This window comes from Perognathus longimembris, chromosome 7 (genome assembly GCF_023159225.1).
Source record: "Perognathus longimembris pacificus isolate PPM17 chromosome 7, ASM2315922v1, whole genome shotgun sequence".
NCBI classification, from domain to species: domain Eukaryota; kingdom Metazoa; phylum Chordata; class Mammalia; order Rodentia; family Heteromyidae; genus Perognathus; species Perognathus longimembris.
Genome location: NC_063167.1, coordinates 34109747 through 34131935, shown reverse-complemented (window position 1 = coordinate 34131935; position 22189 = coordinate 34109747). Strand labels below are relative to the sequence as shown.

The window sequence follows — 22189 nt, the reverse complement described above, 5'->3', positions numbered from 1 at the left end:
AGGCTAGCACTCTCCCAGTTGAGCCATAGCTTTACTTCTGGCTTTTTGGTAGTTAATTGGAGATAAGAGTATCACTGACTTTGCTGCCCAGGCTGTCTTCAAACTGCGATCCTCAGATCACAGCCTCCTGAGTAGCTTAGGCATGAACCACTGGTGCCTGGCTATAAAATAGTACAGACTTTTTGGAATATTCCTTTATATAGTTTTTATTCTATTGATAGATCAATAAAATAGTTCTATTAGATTATTTTCAAAGATAAAATATTTTAAGTTGGACAACAGTGACTCACACCTGGACTCCTCTGTCTATACAGGAGACTGAGTGATTCAAAGCAGAAAAGTCCTCAAGACTCCATCTCCAAAATAACTAGCAAAAACCTTTAATGGATTTGTGCCTCAAATGGTAAAGCAACACAGCTGTGCAAGCAATCTGGCAAACCTAGGCAGGCACTGTTGGCAGCCCCCCTACACCCCCCCCCCAAAAAAAAAAACCTGTGTTGGTGGCTCACACCTGTAATCCTAGCTACTGAGGAGGCTGAGATCTGAGGATTGTGGTTCAAAGCCAACCCAGGCAGGAAAGCCCATGAGAGTTTCATCTCTGATAAATTACTCAGAAAAAGCTGAAAGCGGTGCTGTAGGCTCAAGTGATAGGAGTACTAGCCTTGATCACAAAGAAGCTCAAGGATAGTGTCCAAGGTCTGAATTCAGGCCTCAGGACTGACCCCCGCCCCCCTGCAAAAAAAAAAAAAAAGATCCCCAGCACACATTTTGTGCATTTTAACAAAACAAAGTTTCTTTTTTTTTTTTGGCCAGTCCTGGGCCTTGGACTCAGGGCCTGAGCACTGTCCCTGGCTTCTTTTTTGCTCAAGGCTAGCTAGCACTCTGCCACCTGAGCCACAGCGCCCCTTCTGGCTGTTTTCCGTATATGTGGTGCTGGGGAATCGAACTGAGAGCTTCATGTGTAGGAGGCAAGTACTCTTGCCACTAGGCCATATTCCCAGCCCCAACAAAACAAAGTTTCTATATTGATATGAGCTAAATGTTAAACCTGAGTGTTAAAAAACAAACATGTTTTTTAAATCAGTTTCTTATCTTACTTTTTTTTTTTTTTCTTTCTTTTTTCCTTTTTTTTTTTGCCAGTCCTGGGGCTTAAACTCAGGACCTGAGCACTGTCCCTGGCTAACTTTTTGCTCAAAGCTAACACTACCACTTGAGCCACAGCACCATTTCCAGCTTTTTCTGTGTATGTGGTGCTGAGGAATCGAACCCAGGGCTCCATGCATGCTAGGCAAGCACTCTACCACTAAGTCACATTTCTAGCCCCTTATCTTATTTTCTTATCAGTTTCTTAGCCAGCTATATCTCTAATATATGCCTTTAATATTGTATATTTTCCAATATTACTTTTAGTATAAAACCAGTAAAACTATTATATAGTTAGTTTCACTAGTGCAGGTTTTTCATAATTATACACATAGTTTTTTAAGCGTGCATTTTAATTTTTTTTTTTTTTTTTTTTGGCCAGTCCTGGGCCTTGGACTCAGGGCCTGAGCACTGTCCCTGGCTTCTTCCCGCTCAAGGCTAGCACTCTGCCTCTTGAGCCACAGCCCCGCTTCTGGCCGTTTTCTGTATATGTGGTGCTGGGGAATCGAACCTAGGGCCTCGTGTATCCGAGGCAGGCACTCTTGCCACTAGGCTATATCCCCAGCCCCTTGTCCTTTTTTTTTTTTTATTTGTTTTGTTTTTGTTGCCAGTCCTGGGGCATGGACTCAGGGCCTGAGCACTGTCCCTAGCTTCTTTTTGCTCAAGGCTAGCACTCTACCTCTTGGGCCACAGCACCACTTCTGGCTGTTTTCTATATATGTGGTACTGGGGAATCGAACCCAGGGCTTAATGTATTCGGGGCAAGCACTCTTGTCACTAGGCCATATTCCCAGCCCTAAGCTTGCATTTTGTACTTTGTTTCTGTTGTTTTGTTTTTCTGCCAGTCCTGGGGCTTGGACTCAGGGCTTGAGCACTGTTCCTGGCTTCTTTTTGCTCAAGGCTAGCACTCTACCACTTTAGCCACAGAACCACTTGTGACTTTTTCTGTTATGTGGTGCTGAGGAACCGAACCTAGGGCTTCTTGAATACTAGGCAAGCATTCTACCTCTAAGCCACATTCCTAGCCCTTGCTTTTTGTACTTTGTGATTGTTAACTTTTACAACCGACATCTTTGTCCTAAGTAGCTGTTACTCTTCTTTCAGTCCCCTGCCCCTTGTTTTGTTTTTACAATCTTAATGGAAATCATTATTCTAGTGTCATTACATGCACATATTTACTCCCCCTTTTGTCCTCTTCATCCTTCCCACTTGTTTTCTGCTCTACAAGTCTCTCTTTTGTATTTGTCTCTATTTATTCATTTGATTTGTGGTACTGAGGTTTTGAACCCAGGGCTTGGGGTTTGCCAGGCAGGTTCTAATATTTGAGCAGTACCTCCAGCTCTCTCCCTTTTTATTTGATGGTACTTGGTTTGAACTTAATGCTTCACCGCCTTCTTTGAGCCCTCCATTTGTCAATTCTTGCTGTCAGTTCCTGTCCTGTTCAGAAAGTTGTATATCCCTGTATCTTGAAGTGTTTTTTTCTTCTTCTGTGTTTTCCTCTAATAGTTTACAAGTTTCAGGTTTTACGTTCAGGGCTTTAATCCATTTTGAATTGATTTTTGTATAGGGTTAAAGGTAGGGATCTAATTTCAGTCTTTTACATGTGGCTATTCAGTTTTTCCAACACCATTTGTTGAAGAGGCTGTCATTTCTCTAATGTATGTTTTGGCACTTTAGTTAAAAATAAAATGGCTGTAGCTGTGTGGGCTTATTTCTGGGTCTTCTATTCCATTACATCAGTATATGTGTCTTGCTTTTCTGCCAAACTGTTTTTGTTACTGCTGGCTCTATTGTATAATTTTAGTCTAATGCTGTGATACCTCCAACATTGCTCTTTTTTTTTTTTTTGCTCTTATTGCATCCTATTTTTAGGCTGCTTTCATTATTTTATTTTGATACATATACATAGTTAGAATTAAAGCAAAATATTAATGGGCAGGTACTATTGAAATAAAGTGAACAAAGAAACCAACAACTGAAAATAACAGCTATAAACATTGCTCTTTTGCTCAAGATTGCTTTGGCTGTTCTGCATCTTTTGTCCTTCCATATGAAGTTCAGAATTGATTTTTCCATTTCTGTGAAAAATGCCATTTACATTTTGGTGGGAATGACTTGGATCTGTAGATTGCTTTTGGTAATATAGCTGCTTTTCACAATGTTAATTAGCCTGGTGCACCTTTCAGGTCACTATACTTGCTGTTACACTGGCTGGCCCACCAAATAGCCAGTAGGAGTACCACTGGCAAGTGCTTCTTCTAATATATTACAACACCATAAATAAGTAGCTGTCTGTGCTTTCTTGTGTCAAAGGATACTTTTCAGTGAGTTTTTCTGCATTTACTTAAGTATTACTAGCTGAGAAGAGGCATGCTAAACCTATATCCTAATTTATTTTAAGTATATTAGAATAGTGATTACTTGCAATTCTTTTTTTGTGGAACTGGGGTTTGAATTCAGGGCTTTGAGGTTTTTGCTAAATAGGCACTTTACCATTTAAGCCATGTTTCCAGCCCTGTTTATTCTGGTTATTGTTGAGACTGAATCTCATTTTTTCCCCCAGGCAGCCTACAAGGATGACAGACATATATCACCACACTTCCCTTTTTTCTGTTCAGGTGGAGATTTCTCAACTTTGTCCTGGGATTGCAGTCCTTCCATTTTACCTTTCCACATAGCTAGAATGATAGGTATGAACCACCAAACCTAGCTATTGGGTTAAGATGGAGTCTCACAAACTTCTTTTGTCTGGGCTTGCCTAGAATAGTGATCCTCCTAATCTCTGCTTCCTGAGTGGTAGAGATTACAGGCATGAGCCACCATCACTTGGTTTTAATCCATTTTAAAGTATGACAGTTGGTACCATGAATGAAATGTTGGGACAATAGCTTACAAATCAAGACTTTTCTGGTGAAGCAAGGCCATTTGAGAAGCAACATGGAGTGGTAAAGACCAGAATTTAGATCATGACTACCATCTAAAGCCTGAACAAGTAACCTCTCTGTGACTACTTAAGCTTTTTTGGAGAAACAGAAACAACAGGTTATTTGTGTGCACATATGCACACACATTACAGTCTCAAATCTGTATGTGTATGTGTATATAATATGTGTGTATTTCTAACTGCCTCCTATCATCCACTTAATCTTGTTTATTTTATTATTTATTTTTATTTAATGTTACAAATCTTTCTTCAAACTATGCCTTTTCTTTTTCCTGCCAGTGTTTTTATCTTTAACTTCAATATTTAAAATTATTTACTAAGTAGTTCCTTATGTTAGGCTTCCTTTGTACACATATAACTACCTCTTAATAAGAGCTGATACCAAGGTAATAACTCTTGAATTTGTCCCCATTTCTCTCTTCATTTTCTATATGTTAACCATGATAGGTGAGACCCTTCATAAATTATCTCCTGTAAAACAACACTATCAGTGCACTGGTTCAGAAGTTTTGTTTATTTTAGATGTAGACTTGTGTAGCTCCTCTGGCCTTGAAATCACAGTTCTCCTGCTTCGGCCTCCTGAGTGCTGAGAATATAGGCATTGGCTTGCCTATAAGAATAGGTATATAGTTCTATAGTAGAGCACTTGCCTACTGTGCATGAGGGCCTCTGTTGTGGGCTTCTTATTTACAGAGACAGGTGAGTTTTATGGTAATTGCATGCCTTGGACATGCTGTTGTCTCTGTGTAGAATCACTCTGTATTGCTCCATATTCATTTAATTATTTAATTTTATATTTATTTGCAACGCTGGGGTATACTTAGGGCCTCATACATGGTGGGCAAGTACTCTTCCACTGAACTACATACTTAGCCTTTAGTCGATTATTTTATTGATGTGGTTTTTGAGTTGATTCATAAATACCTGAGGCACTTGAATAGAGGATAAATGCTTGGTATATTCTTTTAATTGGTTTTAACAATAGCAATTCATTCTTAATTTATTGTATGTTTGGTTTCTGGGTAGAATTTTACATGAGATAAAGTTCTAATATAAAAATTAGTTTTAAGATTCTTGTTTTGTTTCTTGTCTTCTGATTCTTTGTAATCCATGTGACTTTATTCTCCCTCTTGCTTGCCAAAGAAGAAACAAAACTAGCTTTTCTGAAATAAAGGATATTTTATCCTGTTCATCTTTGTTTCTCAAATATATTTTGACTGAATGCTAAATATGTTATAAGTATTGTTGAAAGAATATAATTATTATCATTATTTATTGCAGTTATCAAGTGGGAATCCTGTGTATGAAAAATACTACAGGCAGGTAAGATTTTCATTGTGTTTTCTAGATTGAACATAAAATATACTGTTAGTTGTTGAGTATTTTGAGTACTTAATGCTTTGCTTTTTGTTGTTGTTTTTTTTTGAGATAGAGTTTCTTTGTGTACTCAGGCAGGCCTTAAGCTAGAGCTTACGGTCCTCTTGGGACTGTAGTACTGGGATTACAGACATGCACCAAAGGAAAGAAAATTAAGATAATTCAGTTATCTCAAATATCTATGTTAAAAATCTGTACAAGGAAATAAAGATGTAGTTCAAGTTACTACTTGAGCACCAGCTTTGAGAAAAAAAGCCAAGTGAGAGCTTGGACCCCTGAGTTAAGCCTCAGTACACACACAGATACCTACACACACTGACACACAAACACACACACAAATATCTGTACAACATTAGATATATTTATTCAGCTATAAATATCCAAGTTAGGTTATAAGCCAAAAATAAATTACCTTTATATTGTTTTTAAAACTTACTAAAGTATAATTTTTACAAACTGAAAACCATGGCTTTCATATAAACCTAAATGAACAGAGGGGCTGAGGGTAGTTCTGTGGTAGAACATAAGGCTTTGGGTTCAGTTCCCAGCACCATAAAAACTAACAAACAAAGCATGTCAAGGATTTATTAATTACTAGGCAAAGCAATCAAATATAAAAATGAGAATATGATTTATAAAAGTTCATATACTTGGGGCTGGGAATATGGCCTAGGGGCGAGAGTGCTTGCCTCTAATACAGGAAGCCCTGGGTTCGATTCCCCAGCACCACATATATAGAAAATGGCCACAAGAGGCACCGTGGCTCAAGTGGCAGAGTGTTAGCCTTGAGTAAAAAGAAGCCAGGGACAATGCTCAGGCCCTGGGTACAAGGCCCAGGACTGGCAAAAAAAAAAAAAAAAAAAAAAAAGTTCATATACTCAATCAGACAAAATTCATTTGCATTGGCAAGGATGGGGTTCATTTGCATTGCTAATGATTTTTAATTAAACTTCTATCTTTACAGAGTTTAAGATAGTCGAATCTGTAGAAAGTTAAATGAAGTGAAAGGATATACTATATATCAGATAACGTACTGAGAGTATAGACAATCTCATTTGCCCATTTCCAAGTGCTAAATAATTTTTCCTAAAAGCCTTCTTACCTACTGAGAATGAACACAGAGACTAGTTATATGTTTGGCATGGCTGTCTATATAGTTGTAGCAAAGAATAATGAGACATTGTAGACCTCCTTGATTTTGACTTGCTATTTAGAAGGCCAGAAAATTAGTTTGTGCATGAAAACTTTTATCGGATTGTACTAGTTGGAGATTGTACACATCTCCTTGCTTATTTTTTTTATTTTTTTGCCAGTCCTGGGCCTTGGACTTTGGGCCTGGGCGCTGTCCCTAGGCTCCTTCTGTCAAGGCTAGCACTCTATCACTTGAGCTACAGCACCTCTTCTAGCTTTTTTTTTTTCTGTGATTAATTGGTGATATACAATCTTACAGACTTTCCTGCCTGCATTGGCTTTGAACTGAACTGCAATCCTCAGATCTCAGCCTCCTGAGTAGCTAGGATTACAGGTGTGAGCCCCAGCAGTGCCCAATTCTATGCTTATTTTTTTTTCTTTGCTTATTTTTAAAGAACCTGTTGCCCAAGCTGGCCTCAGAAACTTCGACCTCATAGATGGGACAGGTGGACATTGTCATACCCAACTTGATTGTGTGTGTGTGTGTCTCCATCTCCATCTGTCCTGGTACTTGAACTCAGGGCCTGGGTGCTGTCCCTGTTTGTGCTCAACACTAGAGCTCTACCACTTGAACTCCACTTCTGGCTTTTTTGGTTTAATAGGAGATAAGAGTCTCATGACTTTCCTGTCTGGGCTGGCTTTGAACTGTGTTCCTCAGATCTCAGCTTCCTGATAGTTAGGATTATAGACATGAGCATCCAGATGATTGTGTTATTTAAAGCATGTATTTTTTGTTGTTGTTCTTCTACCTTGATGACAAGCTAAGTTTTACTCGTTTTCTTTCTAATTTTTCATTAGCAGTGTATAAATTACAGCAATTTTGTCTCATCTTGAAGTTTTCCAGATATACTAAATTTCCTATCTTGCTGATATGAGGCTACTACATATGAGGCTGGGTATTTATAAACCAGATAGTAAGCCACTTTTTTTTTTGGCCAGCCCTGGGGCTTGAACTCAGGACCTGAGCACTGTGCCTGGCTTCTTTTGGCTCAAGGCTAGGACTTGAGCCATAGCACCACTTCTCGCTTTTTCTGTGTATGTGGTTCTGAGGAATTGAACCCAGGGCTTCATGTATGGGAGGCAAGCACTCTACCACTAAGCCATATTCCCAGCCCTAGTAAGGTACTTTTTTTTTTTCTTTTTGAGAGGGATTTTGGCTCCACATAAAGTTGAAGCTTTCCTCCCCTCCTCCCCCCTTCTTCCTCTTTCTTCTCCTTCCCTCCCCCTCCCCCGTATGCTGTCTCTATGCTTTTTTACTCATAGCTCCAGTTCTGTCACTTGGGCCACGCCTCCACTTCCCATTATACTGGTTATTTGGAAATAAAGAGTTTCTTGTTTTTGTCTGCTTGGGCTGTCTTTGATCTCAGACTCATATTTCTACCTAAGATTATTGGCATAAGCCACTGGTACTAGTTAAAATTTATGTTGAGTAAGTTATTTTATCTAACAAAAGGGAATTTTTCTTAGATACAGCCTTGTTTTGCATACTTAATGTACCCAAATTATTGTTGAATCCTTGTGATTGTAGTGCTATAAAAAGTAAGGCAGCTATGCACAGGTGGCTCATATTTGTAATCCTAGTTATTCAGGAGGTTGAGACCTGAGGATCATGGTTGAAAGCTAGCCTAGTCTGGGAGACTATTTTCTATTAACCAGCAAAAACCTGGTAGCAAAGGTATGACTCAAGTGGTAGAGAACCAGCCTAGAGTGAAAATGCCAAGTGACAGCACGTAAGCTCTGAGTTCAAGCCCCAGTACTAGCATACAATTTTATTTATTTATTTATTTTTTGCCAGTCCTGGGCCTTGGACTCAGGGCCTGAGCACTGTCTCTGGCTTCCTTTTGCTCAAGGCTAGCACTCTGCCACTTGAGCCACAGCGCCACTTCTGGCCGTTTTCTGTGTATGTGGTGCTGGGGAATCGAACTCAGGGCCTCATGTATAGGAGGCAGGCTCTCTTGCCACTAGGCCATATCCCCAGCCCCTACAAATTTTTTTTTTAAGTAAGGTTTATCTTTATATTCTTTTTTTTTTCAGTCCTGGGCCTTGGACTCAGGGCCTGAGTACTGTTCCTGGCTTCTTTTTGCTCAAGGCTAGCATTTTGCCACTTGAGCCACAGCGCCACTTCTGGCCATTTTCTATATATGTGGTGCTGGGGAATGGAACCCTGGCTTCATGTATAGGAGGCAAGCACTCTTGCCACTAGGTCATATTCCCAGCCCTGCTTTTATATTCTTATGGATCACTAAGAATCAGAATACCATTGAAAACTATTTCATTCAGTTTACAAAAGCAGATTTTACTAAAAAGAGGGGTGAGATAGCCAAAGAAGAAAAAAGTAGAGCTTCATCACAAACCCATTAGAAAGTAGAACATTATATTTGATGCAGTGAGTGGCATAGGCCTCTGATCCCGTCAATCTGGTGGCATCATGAGTTTGAGGCCAGCCTGAGTTGCATAACAAGATACTGTCCCGGAACAAAAAGCCAAAGGAGTTGGGAGGAGATGAAAGAAAGAATGAATAAATGAATGAATTAGAACATTAAAAATAATACTATGAAGCACCAAGGCATGTATCTGTAGATAGCTACTTAGGTTGCTGAGAAAGGACAATCACTTGAGGCTAGAAGTTCAGGGCTAGCTTGGGTGGTATAGAAAGACCCTGTCTCTTAAACAAATAAAGTCAGCAGAGAGCTGGCAATGTAGCTCAGTGATAGAGTAAGTATATGTTTAAGGCTTTGGTTTCAGTTATAAATTATATAAATATTTTGCAACAATTCATTCAGCCCTTATTAGGATATGATACCTATATATTTCATTCAGTCATAGATTGGATCATTCAGTCCAGTTGGATCTAGGCTCATGAGTTTGCTTTCATGAACTCTATTTGCCTCCAGGCAGAAGAGCCAATATAAATCCTGAATTCATTTACATATCTGAAAATAGTTAGCTCAAAAGTCTTTACCCAATCCACTTCTCAATTGTCAATAATTCAGTCATTTTCACAAGGTTCTAACCCAGTCTTTCTTCAAGACATAGAATTAGCCTGCAGTCTATTGGCAAAGCCTTTAGGCAAGCATCAGAGTAATATGCAATTGCCTGTAAATGACAGATTTATTGGCTTTGTTTAATTTATTATGGAGACTAAGAGAATAGAATATACTAAAATTCCTTATTAGGATATAGTACATAAATATTTGATTAGTTTGATTAATATTTCCCCTGAGTTATGCTGTGTTAGGTTATGTTACATGTGAGTATTTCTCTGTTCAGAGTGGTCAAAAAAGTAACTCTGAACCCGGTGCTGCTGGCTCATGCCTATAGTACTAGCTGCTTAGGAGTCTGAGATGTGAGGATCGGGGTTCAAAGCCACCTTGGGCAAGAAAGTCCATTAGAGTCTTTTCTCCAATGAGCTACTCAAAAAAAGCCGGAGTGGCACTGTGGCTCATGTTGTAGAACACTAGCCTTGAAAAGCTCAGGGACAGTACCCAGACCCAGAGTTCAAGCCCAGGACCAGCCCCCCCCCCCAAAAAAAAAAAAGTAAGAAAAGTAGTTCTGGGGAATTATAAAGTCAGGTTTCCCAATCCTTCTATACTTCCTTCCTACCCCAAAATGGAAGGATTAGGAATTTTTTGCTAAGTAAAATCACTCCTATGTTCTAGTACTTGAAATAAGGAATTTTTCTTTTGACTTTTTTGTTGTTACTAGATTGTCTAGAATACCTTGTGTATGTTTATAAGTAAACTTAATCTTTAAACTAGAAATATAGCTATTTCATAAATATCCTAGTATAATGTTACTTATGACTTAAAAAAATTTTTGTTTGAAGTACTGAAGATTTGAATTTGTGGCCTTATGCTTGCTAGGCAGTTATTTTACCAGTTGAACCATGCTGTCAGCTTGCCATAACTTTGTAATGTTTGCTTTGTATATTTACAAATAGTGCTCTTAGGAATCTTTATAAAAGTGAGAAAAGATAGACTCATATTTTTATAATTATACTTGTTTATTTGTTGCCATGTACAGAGAACTGATGAAAGAAATCCATCAAAGTGGTATTATGCAGCACCAGAGCTTCTTTTCTTTGTTGCTAAAGCCACATTGAGGCTTAAATTCCTTGTTGTTAAATTCAGAAGAAAGGGAAAAGAAAAGATTTTTGGTTGGACTTTTTTCCCCCCTTGCATCAGTTGCTGACAGATCTTTTGTGTACCAGGCTGTATTAGTTCATACCACTACCTCATTTTTACTCAACGTTGGAATTCATAATTACAAAACACTGTAGAGAAGGTAGTGAAATTGTCCTTCTCACAGCCTCTCTTTTGATATCAGATAGATTCATTTTTCTCTGAGATTTTTATTTTTCCTGTTCTAGTGACCTCATTGAATGTGGAAAAGTCAATGATCTAAAACTGTTCTGAAAAGCAGTTAACATTTTCTGCTCTTCTCACTTGTCATAGACTTCTCTGGGAAAAGATGCTTTTTTTTCTCCTATTATCATTTAAGGTTATTTGAATTTAAATTACAGTCATAAAAAATTGGAGCCTGAAGGTCTGTGTTGATGTTCCAATTCCACTAATTTGCTTTCGCCTCCTCTCAGCTTAAGTTTCCTTATATATAGCAGGCATGATTAAAAAAAACTCTTTGCAAATCACCACGAGCATCTCAATGGTACTCTGCTCACATGGCGTTTCATGTATTTCTTGGTCCTTGTTAGTAAGAAGATTCCTGTTTCTTTTTGAAAAAGCCAGTTCCCAAATTAGAGGTTTGGAAAGAGTTAAGTAATTTTGCTTTTGTGTTTTGTTATTTGCTTACAGTTTATATCTTTTCAGGTTGATACAGGCAATACTGGAAGGGTATTGGCTTCAGATGCTGCTGCTTTCTTGAAAAAATCCGGGCTTCCAGACTTGATTCTTGGAAAGGTAATGTTTGTCTATTTTAACTAGAATATTGGATGTGTATAAGCTCAGATGAGCCAGATGCAAATTCAGATCAATAACCATTTAGAAACTTACAAATTAGAATAGAAGCAGTTACATTAATGGGTTAGGGGTGTATATAATATAGTAAATTATCTTCTTGAAAAGTATTAATGTGTTCAGACTTTTAAAGAAACAAGTTATTGTGTGGGATGAAAGGAAGAAGTTAATACATTTGGGTATTGTGGGAAGATACAGTGCAGGCTGGGAACCTTGCTACCCTGTACACTTTGTTTAATGTGTGTGATGAATAGAGTGAAAAACCTATTTCCTGTCAGAGACTTACGTCAACATCTTGAAAAATAATCACTGTTAAAAACTCATTATTGGGCGGGGGATATAGCCTAGTGGCAAGAGTGCCTGCCTTGGATACCCGAGGCCCTAGGTTCGATTCCCCAGCACCACATATACAGAAAACGGCCAGAAGCGGCGCTATGGCTCAAGTGGCAGAGTGCTAGCCTTGAGCGGGAAGAAGCCAGGGACAGTGCTTAGGCCCTGAGTCCAAGGCCCAGGACTGGCCAAAAAAAAAAAAAAAAAAAAAGAATATAAAAACTCAATTATTCACAAATACATATTAGTCTTCCCAACTTGCACATAGAAAACATTGGTCTTAGAATTAAATCCTGAGTTAGTGAAAAAGCATTTAACTAGAAGTTTGAGCATAGGTTTCAGTTCTTTTGCTGATTGTAAACCTCACTTGGGCCTTTGAGTTACCATGAAGGGTTGCACTGAATGATTTTAAGGGTTCTTTCCATTTTAAATTCCATGAGTTTTAGATCTTACTGCTAAATGGCATGACATTGTAAACTGCAGCAATTTTTCTTTAAGATGATTTCTGTTAGAAATGCAAATTATATTTTGTTTATTTTTGAATTTCAGATTTGGGATTTAGCTGATACAGATGGAAAAGGTATCCTGAACAAACAAGTAAGATTCAGAGATTCATATGAAACTATTTTTAGTAACTTGAAATAAGTGAGCTGTGGTTCAAAGTCTTGGAATAGCTCACAGACAGTGCCCAGGCCCTGAGTTCAAGCCCCATGATAAAAAAAAAAAAAATACCAAAAAACAAAAACCAGTCAAGAAGTAGTGATTTGAAATTAAAAATAGCTAAGAATTGTATGTTTTTATTGTTTGATTTTTAAAATCAGTGTTACAGTTTTGTAAGGTAAGTGTCTTAACAGTGAAAATATTTCCAACCTATACACATTTAACTATATAACACCTAATACCTAAAGGTTAGTGTTAGTTTTGTGATAGTGTTCTCTTGAGGTTTATTTTTTTTTCCTATAGGAAGACTTTACTCTTTGCATCTTACTAATTAAATTGTGTGTGAACAAAGTTAAAATTAAATGTTGATTTTTATTAATAAGTGTAAAATGGTAATTGCCAGTCCATGTGAAAGGAATCTCTGGACTAATGAAACTTGTGAATATTCTGGTTTAAGTCTTATCTCTACATGTAAACTGAAAAAATGATTAACAGGCCAGAAGTAAACTTGAGACTACACGTACATGAAAAATAGTTACAGCAGGAGTTTTGAACACCATCTATGAACTTTGCTATTTTACTTGTTGAGAAGAGATTTCAGAGTTCTGTAATTGAATGAAAAGTTTGCTACATGCGAATACTTTTGATTAGCATCATTACTTAAAGTTAACTTCTTCCCTCCCATGGACATGCCTAAAGCAGGATCAAACCCAGAAAAGAGATGGAAAGCATTTTATGTGAGGATCAGAATACTTGGTCTCTTCATAATTAAATTCCAGGGCCAGATTGTAGGTTCACTGGAGCCTTTGGTTAGAAGGGTCATTTTGGTACAGTGGAGACATGTACTTTCTGCACTTAATTCAGCAAGTGTTTGTTGAGTAACCTGTTAGGAGCCAGTCTTTAGAATCAAATGCAAGGGCAAAATTACAGGATGGCATTACAGATGTGATTGATCCCCATCTAATGAGTAATAAGTTCTTCGCTTGTATTCCTGGACTTTGAATGAGTTTGAGGTGTTTTTTACATCAAGTGCTTGTATTTATGAGTCTGCAGTTAAAATTTCCATTGCAGGCATAGATTTTTTTTTCTTTGAGGAAGAAGAAAGAATTGTATTGGATCATAGTTTCAAAGGTTTTAGTTCATGGTCACTTAGCTCCATTATTTCTGGGTGTGTGGTGAGTTAGAACACCATAGCATGGAGGCAAGTTGGAGTAAATCTGCCTACTGCTAGGCAAGCAAGAAATAGAGAAAGAACTGGAGTCCCAGTATTTCTGTCAAGATATGCCCCAAATTAACTACTTCCTCCAAAAGCTATCTATCTCTTGAAGTTTCTACCATCTCCCAATAGCACCATCAGTTGAGGACCAAGCCTTTAACATATGAGAATACTTAAGATACAAATCACAACAAAGGCATAGATTATTTTTAAAATTAACTTATGAAAGAAATAAAAGAAGCCAATATATACTGGGTTTCTTTTCCTTTCTTTCTTTTTTTTTTTCCTTTTTTCTTTTTTTGCCAGTCCTGGGTCTTGGACTCCGGGCCTGAGCCCCGACCCTGACTTCTTTGTGCTCAAGGCTAGCATTCTACCACTTGAGCCACAGAGCCACTTTTGGCTTTTTCTGTTTATGTGGTGCTGAGGAATCAAACCCAATGCTTCATGCATGCAAGGCAAGCAAGCACTGTACCACTAAGCCGTATTCCCAGCCCCTTAACTGCAGTGTCTGAGTGCCAAAAATGATACTTAGTACTTTCATTGTATGTTGAGGTTTTATTTTGTTGCATCTAATATGTTGCAAGATAAGTAATACTAACTTGCTTCCCATTTATGGAAGAGTAACAGAGGCTGTTATATTTGGTAGCCAGTAGTTATTTGTGATATTAAGATAGCCAGATTATTTGTGATATTGTGATAGCCAGGAAGTAGTTTCTTTAGGTAATTATGAAAATTGATTACATAGAAGCTTGTAGAGAAAATGAAAAGAAATTGGGAAATCAAACCTGGAATCAAACCAGGGTCTCATGCATTCTAGGCAGATGCTCTGCCACCAAGTTATAATCCCTAGCTCTACAGGAATTATGTTGAAACAGCATATTTTTCCCCAAGAAAGTTTGGTTGAAGGCAATGATTTATAAGCATGTAGCCTTCAAAGTGCTAAGAGAAGGGTAGGAATTGGGTAAGAAGGTCATAAGTGAAAATGGGGACTGGAAAAGTTGTGCAGGGTTGAATCAGCAACCAAGGATTGAGTCAGCAACCATACCAAGATGTTTACAGACTGGGGTTAAAAAACCAGAAACTGGAGTAAAGACTTTTGTTTTCTTATCAATTCTCAAACTTGCCTTTTAACTCCAAACAACTGAAAACCAGTTGCTTCAGCTTCTTTTCTTTCCTTTATTCATTCTTTTCACTCATTCATTCATTCTAGTTTTGGAAAAGAACTTGAACTACAAATTGCTGCTGTACATTGGTAGCTCACACTTGTAATCCTAGCTACTCAAGAGACTGAGATCTGAAGAGCAAGGATTGAGGTTTTAGGCCAACCAGAGTAGAAAAGTTCATGAGACTCTATTTTCCACCTAGCCACTAAAAAGCTCCAGTACTGGTACCAAAAAAAGAGAAATACAAATTTCTTTATTTTTTCCACTTACATGGTAGAAAATATTTATTAAGGTCATAAAATATTTTTAGAAATATGAATATTCTGTATAATTTTATTATTAGCACATGCTATAATTTATTTAAATATTTTCCCATTTATAATGTTATTTGCTACTGGTAATATTAGGAAAAATTTTATGTATTTATTTTCTCAATTTTGGAGCAAATAGTTTTTGTTTTTTGGTTTTTTTTTGGCCAGTCCTGGGCCTTGGACTCAGGGCCTGAGCACTGTCCCTGGCCTCTTCTTGCTCAAGGCTAGCACTCTGCCACTTGAGCCACAGCGCCCCCTCTGGCCGTTTTCCATATATGTGGTGCTGGGGAAACGAACTGAGAGCTTCATGTGTAGGAGGCAAGCACTCTTGCCACTAGGCCCTACTCCCAGCCCTGGAGCAAATAGTTTTGAAGCAAATTTGTGATTATACTTGTTGCTACATAAAACCATGGAAGAATTGGGAATTGTGTTGTATTTTCAGATGATAAGTATAAATGGGAGGAAGTTAGATAGGTAGAGAATTCTCTTAACATTATGCTTTTCTTTCAGGAATTCTTTGTTGCTTTGCGGCTTGTAGCATGTGCCCAAAATGGATTGGAGGTTTCACTGAATAGCTTGAACCTGGCTGTTCCTCCACCAAGATTTGTAAGAAATGTTTTTATGTATAAATTATATTTAATTTAAAAATATACCTATACTTTGAAATTAAAAATATTTTATTTTTCCTCTTTTAATCTTTGCCATCTGTGACTACTGTGGTTAATCGTTTCATGGGTATCCTTCAGAGTTACACATGTACATAAATATAAATACATATTTATTCATTTTCCATTAGCTGTAGCATTCTGTACACTTGATTTCATACCTTTAAATATCATATGTTTAAACTGGAGGTGTGGCTTAAGTAGTAGAATACCAACAGTAAGAAAAAAATTAAAAATAATGTGTTTTAGAGATGTTTACATATTAAATAAAATTTCCATCCTTGTTTTATGGCTGGAAATATTTCTTTTCTTCTCGTACTAATAACTACTCAGATCTGGATCACAGTTCAAAGCCAGCCTGTGTCTTGAGACACTGTGTCTTAAGAAAGTCTCTTAAAACTCTGGAAGTGGAGCGGTGGCTCAAGTAATAGAGAACTAGCTTTGAGTGGGAAAAGCTAAAAGACAGCATTCACGCCCCAGTACCAGCACAATAAACAAAAATTTCTAGCTTGTATAATTTGCAAATAATATATTATCAACTTACCTTCCATAGTTGTACTGGAAATGCCTGTTTACCTACATTTTTGCCACTTTACTATTGTAAGACTTTTAGATCTTTGTCAGTTTGATTGGTAACACAAGGTATGTAAGTGAAATTCTGATTTGTCCTTTAGGCTCTTTTTTTTTTGTAGGACACTGAATAGCTTTCCTACTTTTGAGCCATTTATATTCCTTTTGTGTGAATGTCTTAAGTATTGCCATGGCCTGTTTTTTTTGAGTTGCTCTTCTTAACTTTGCCTTTATGAGTTTCAAATATGTTTTCCCAGTTTGTCATTTGTCTTTTAAAGGCATTGTGTATTATGTTTTTTTGTCAAGTTAAACATTTTCTTCTTTTTTCATTTTAAGTTAGTCCTTTGGTAGATATGCATATGAATTCAAATTTTTTTCAAGATAGCTACCCTACATAGCGTAGAACAATGTATTGAATAATCTCTTGTTTACTAATTTGAAATGTCAGTTTGAAATTTACCTCATTGATGAGCTGAATTGTCATAGTATTTTGGTTTCTTGCTGGATTTTTCCATTCTTATTAATCTGTTTATGTGTTGGTTTTACATTGTTTTTATTATATTTTGGTAATTAAAAATTTTGACATGCCTAGTCCTCCCTATTCTGCTCTTTTTCTCAGAAATTTAATGGCTCTTTATTTTATTTTATTTTTGGTAGTGCTGTAGATCAAGCTTTCTATATCCTAGAGCAACTGCTCTACCATTGAGCTGTATTCCTAGCCCTTCTTTTTTTTGGCCAGTCCTGGGCCTTGGACTCAGGGCCTGAGCACTGTCCCTGGCTTCTTCCCGCTCAAGGCTAGCACTCTGCCACTTGAGCCACAGCGCGGCTTCTGGCCGTTTTCTGTATATGTGGTGCTGGGGAATCGAACCTAGGGCCTCATGTATCCGAGGCAGGCACTCTTGCCACTAGGCTATATCCCCAGCCCCCTAGCCCTTCTTGTTGTTGTTGGCTGTGGGCCTGAACTCGGCCTGGGCACTGTCCTTGAGCTCTTCAGCTCAAGGCTAGAGCTCTGTCACTTGGGCCACAATGCCATTTTTGGTTTTCTGGTGGTTACTTGGAGATAAGAGTCTCATGAAGTTTTCTGCCTGGGCTGGCTTTGAGCCGCAATCCTCAGCTCTCAGCTTCCTGAGTAGCTAGGATTACAGGTGTGAGCCACCGTGCTGGCTTCTTGTTTGTTTTTAAAGTTAATATTTTAGAAACATTGAGAATTTAACTTCAGTTTTGAGAATGTCTGCACATCTCTAGGTAGACATTGTATCAAAGGTTTAACACAGAGATTTATTGCCTAACTATATTATTATTAAGATTTTTCAAGTATAATCATCTGGGGGCTGGGAATATAGCCTAGTGGCAAGAGTGCTTGCTTCGTATACATGAAGCCGTGGGTTCAATTCCCCAGCACCACATATATAGAAAATGGCCAGAAGTGGCGCTGTGGCTCAAGTGGCAGAGTGCTAGCCTTGAGCAAACAGAAGCCAGGGACAGTGCCAGGCCCTGAGTCCAAGGCCCAGGACTGGCCAAAAAAACCAAAACAAAGCAAATATAATCTGTCTCTTCAGCTAGATGAGCATAACTTGAGTATCATATACTAGTAACTTACGAATCCTAAGATAGGGTTTTCCTGTCTGCTTTCCTTAAATCTTGTTGGGGAAAAGTTATCTATTAAGAAGTCTCTTACCTATTTTTGTTAACATTCACATATTGCTGTCTTTATCTCAGTTATAGAAGAATTTCTTCTATAATACTATAATATTTTAGTACTACACAGTGATTTACGTGGCTAAGTATAAAGATTTTGTTGTAGTGAAAAATGCGTAAAAGTCTACTTAGTATAAAAACTTAATGTTCTAAATGCAGTGATGACTAAGTGTTTTACGTGAATATATTTAAATCCAGAGACTGTTTTTGAGGAGTGGTGGTTGGTACTGGGTTTTGAATTCAGGCCCTTTTGCTTGCTAATAACCGTGTACTGTACTATCACTTGAGCCATGCCCCTACCACAAGACTACTTTTTCTTCATTCCTTACTGATGTGAAGATTTCAGTTTGTGTGCCATTTATGTTTTAGCATGATACCAGTAGTCCTCTGCTAACCAGTGGAACCTCTGCAACTGAGCTCCCATGGGCTGTAAAAGTAAGTAAACTTTGTAAACTATTCACTTCTTACCCTTTGCTTTCTATTCATATGTATATTCTTCCAAAATAGAGTGCAATCTACACTACACTTTCCTATGTGTGTTCAAGGATGGTAGGGTACATTACTGATACTGGACTAGTCTGCAGTACTCAGATGAGATACTTTTCAAAGCCCTTTAATCTATATCTTTCATTTCTAACAGAACAGTAGAAAAGCAGTATTCTAACTACAAGGGGAATAGAGCACATTACACAACTGAGTAGAATCACTTTGAAGTTATTATTTATTCTAATATATTTTGATGAAAATGAAATGGTATATACATATGTATCTATGTGTTTATTTTTCCTGGTCCCGAGGCTTGAAATCTGGGCCTGGGTGCTGTCCCTAAGCTTTTGTTCTCAAGGCTAAAGCTATGTACCATTTGAGCCACAGCTTTTCTTCTGGGTTTTTGTGGTTAATTGGAGACTAATTTTATTTATGTTTTTGCCAGTCAGTCCTGGGCACTGTCCCTGAGCTTCTTTTGCTCAAGGCAAAGGCTCTACCACTTGAGCCATAGTGCCACTACTGGCTTTTTTGAGTAGCTTATTGGAGATAAGAGTCTCATAGACTTTCCTGCCCTGCTGGCTTCAAAATGCAGTCCTTAGATCTCAACCTCCTGAGTAGCAACAATTACAGGCATGAGCCACTGGTACCCAGCTTTATTTATAATTTTAAGTAGGAAAAATTTTAATAATGTTTGCTAGTACATTTTACAGATATACTCTGTTTTTAAATTTTTAAAAGACTGTTAGCAAAATTTTTTCTTTTTTAAAAAATTAATTCTCATAGTACATCATGTCTATAACATGAGGTGCTTCTTTAAAAGATATCCTGGAAAGATCTTTTTGTATGTGTGTCAGTCCTGGGGCTTGAACTCTGAGCTTTCCCTGAGCCGCTCTGCACTCAAGCAAGGGCTCTACCACTTGAGCCACAGCACCACTTCCAGCTTTTTCTGAGTCCTTTATTGGAGATAAGAATCTCTTGGACTTTTCTGTCTGGGCTAGCTTCAAACCCTGAACTCAGCCTCCTGAGTAGCTAGATTATAGGTGTGAGCCATTGGTACCCAGAAAAAACTCTTAAAAAAAAAATCTTTAAGTAGTCGTACAAAGGAATTGCCACAGTTTTTGAATACAGTATGTTTTGATCAATGTCACTCACTCCTTTCCTTCCAACCCACCCTTCCTTAGCTTTTCTTACTTTCATAGGATATACATGGAAGTATTTTTTTTTTGGCCAGTCCTGGAGCTTGGACTCAGGGCCTGAGCACTGTCTCTGGCTTCTTTTTTGCTCAAGGCTAGCACTCTTACCACTTGAGCCACAGCGCCACTTCTGGCCTTTTCTGTATATGTGGTGCTGAGGAATCGAACCCCAGGGCTTCATGTATATGAGGCAAGCACTCTACCACTAAGCCATATTCCCAGCCCCTACCTGGAAGTCTTTTTTTTTTTTAATTTATTTATTTATTTTTTTTTATTAATTGGACATAATTTTTTTTACAAGGTGTTGTGCAAAGAGGGTGCAGTTACATAGTAGGGCAGTGTGTACATTTCTTATGATATTTTACGACCTGTTTTTCTATCCCTTGTCTAGGTCAGGTTGACATATATGCAATATACAATGTATCAAGAACATATACAGTATTCACAGACTTGGTCTCTACTGTCTCTCCGTCTCCCTTTCTTAACAGTCATATATCAGGGAGATCATGCCCCTTTGTTTTCTGTGTTCTAGGCTTGTCTCACTCAACATTATTTGTTCGAGTTCTGACCATTTCCCTGCGAATAACAGTATTTCACCATTCCTAATCGCTATGTAGTATTCCATTGTGTATAAGTACCATATTTTTTGGATCCATTTGTCTGTGGAGGGGCATCTGGGTTGTTTCCATATTTTAGCTATTGTGAATTGTGCCGCGATAAACATGGAAGTACAAATGCCTTTTTGATATCTTGGATTTTGCTGTTTAGGATAAATGCCTAGGAGTGGTATGGCTGGGTCATAGGGTAGGTCTATATTGAGCTTTTTGAGAAAGCTCCATACTGTTCTCCAAAGTGGTTGTACTAATTTGCACTCCCACCAACAATGGAGAAGGGTTCCTCTTTACCCACAGCCCCTCCAGCATTTGTTGTTTCCTGAGTTCAGAGTGTAGGCCATTCTAACTGGGTGAGGTGGTATCTCAGGGTTGTTTTTATTTGCATTTCCTTTACTAGCAGGGATGTTGAGCATTTCCTCATATGTTTCTTTGCCATTTTTATATCTTCTCTTGTGAAGTCTCTCTTTAGCTCTTTTGCCCATTTCCTAATAGGTTTATTGGGCTTGGAGGGGCTTAGTTTTTTGAGTTCTCTGTAGATGACCGATATCAGGCCTTTGTCTGTTGCTGTGCTGGTAAATATCCTTTCCCATATTGTTGGTTGTCTTTCTATTTTGGTGGCTATGTCCTTAGCTGTGCAGAAACTTTTTAATTTGTAGTAGTCCCATTTGTCGAGTCTTTCCCCTATTTGTTGTGCCCCTGGGACTCTATTCAGGAAGTTCCTTCCTGTGCCTATAAGTTCTAGTGTCTTTCCTACTCTGTCCTTCAGTAGTTTCAAGGATTCAGGTCTGATATTAAGGTCCTTGATCCATTTTGAGTTGATCTTGGTGCATGGTGATAGGCTTTTGGGTCTACTTTGAGTTTTCTGCATATGGCTGCCCAGTTCTCCCAGCACCAGTAGTTGAAGAGGCTATGTTTATTCCATTGTATGTCTTTAGCTCCTTTGTCGAATATCAGTTGGCTGTAAGAGTGCGGTTTTATTTCTGGGTCTTCAGTTCTAATCCATTGGTCTTCCGATCTGTTTTTATACCAATACCATGCTGTTTTTGTTATGATGGCCTTGTAGTAGAGCTTGAAGTCACCTACCAGGAAGTCTTAACTAGCATTCTTCCTGCCTTTTCTTCATTCTAATATCCCTCTTCCCTTGAGTCTACCTACCTCTTTCAGGGACCCATTTCCTGTTGTTTATTTTGTTGATTTTGCCTTTCTAAGGAATTACACCGAGTCTCCCTTGAATCTACTGTATTTCAGTTAATACATTTTTATACACTTGCATAACAGCCAAAATATGCATCCCTTGTGTCTCCGGGCCTGATTTCACTTAAATATTTTAAAAATACAATATGTATACTTTGAGAATTTGATTTTTATAATTGAAATTAAATCGTTTTCACTATTATTTAACTTGTCTTCTTTTTCATCTTACAGGCTGAAGATAAAGCCAAATATGATGCAATATTTGACAGTTTAAGCCCAGTGGATGGATTTTTGTCTGGTGATAAAGTGAAACCTGTATTGCTCAACTCTAAGTTACCTGTGGAAATCCTTGGGAGAGTAAGATAGTAAATTTTAAATGTTATTTATATATATTTTAATTTTATTAATCATTATAAATTTTACAAAACCATTGTTAGCTGTATAATCTTGTTTTTTTTTTT

The 22189-nt window shown here is 37.8% G+C and overlaps 1 protein-coding gene across 2 annotated transcripts in view; it reads left to right on the top strand.

Annotated features, from left to right (window-relative positions):
- Eps15 (epidermal growth factor receptor pathway substrate 15) overlaps positions 1-22189 on the top strand; it is a 119551-nt gene that overhangs the window by 24993 nt on the left and 72369 nt on the right. For both annotated transcript variants that reach the window (XM_048351290.1, XM_048351291.1), the window contains exons 2-7: positions 5369-5410; positions 11482-11571; positions 12508-12555; positions 15819-15914; positions 18611-18676; positions 21960-22085. In XM_048351290.1, coding sequence (XP_048207247.1) covers positions 5369-5410; positions 11482-11571; positions 12508-12555; positions 15819-15914; positions 18611-18676; positions 21960-22085 — 468 coding nt within the window. The remainder of the gene's footprint in view (positions 1-5368; positions 5411-11481; positions 11572-12507; positions 12556-15818; positions 15915-18610; positions 18677-21959; positions 22086-22189) is intronic.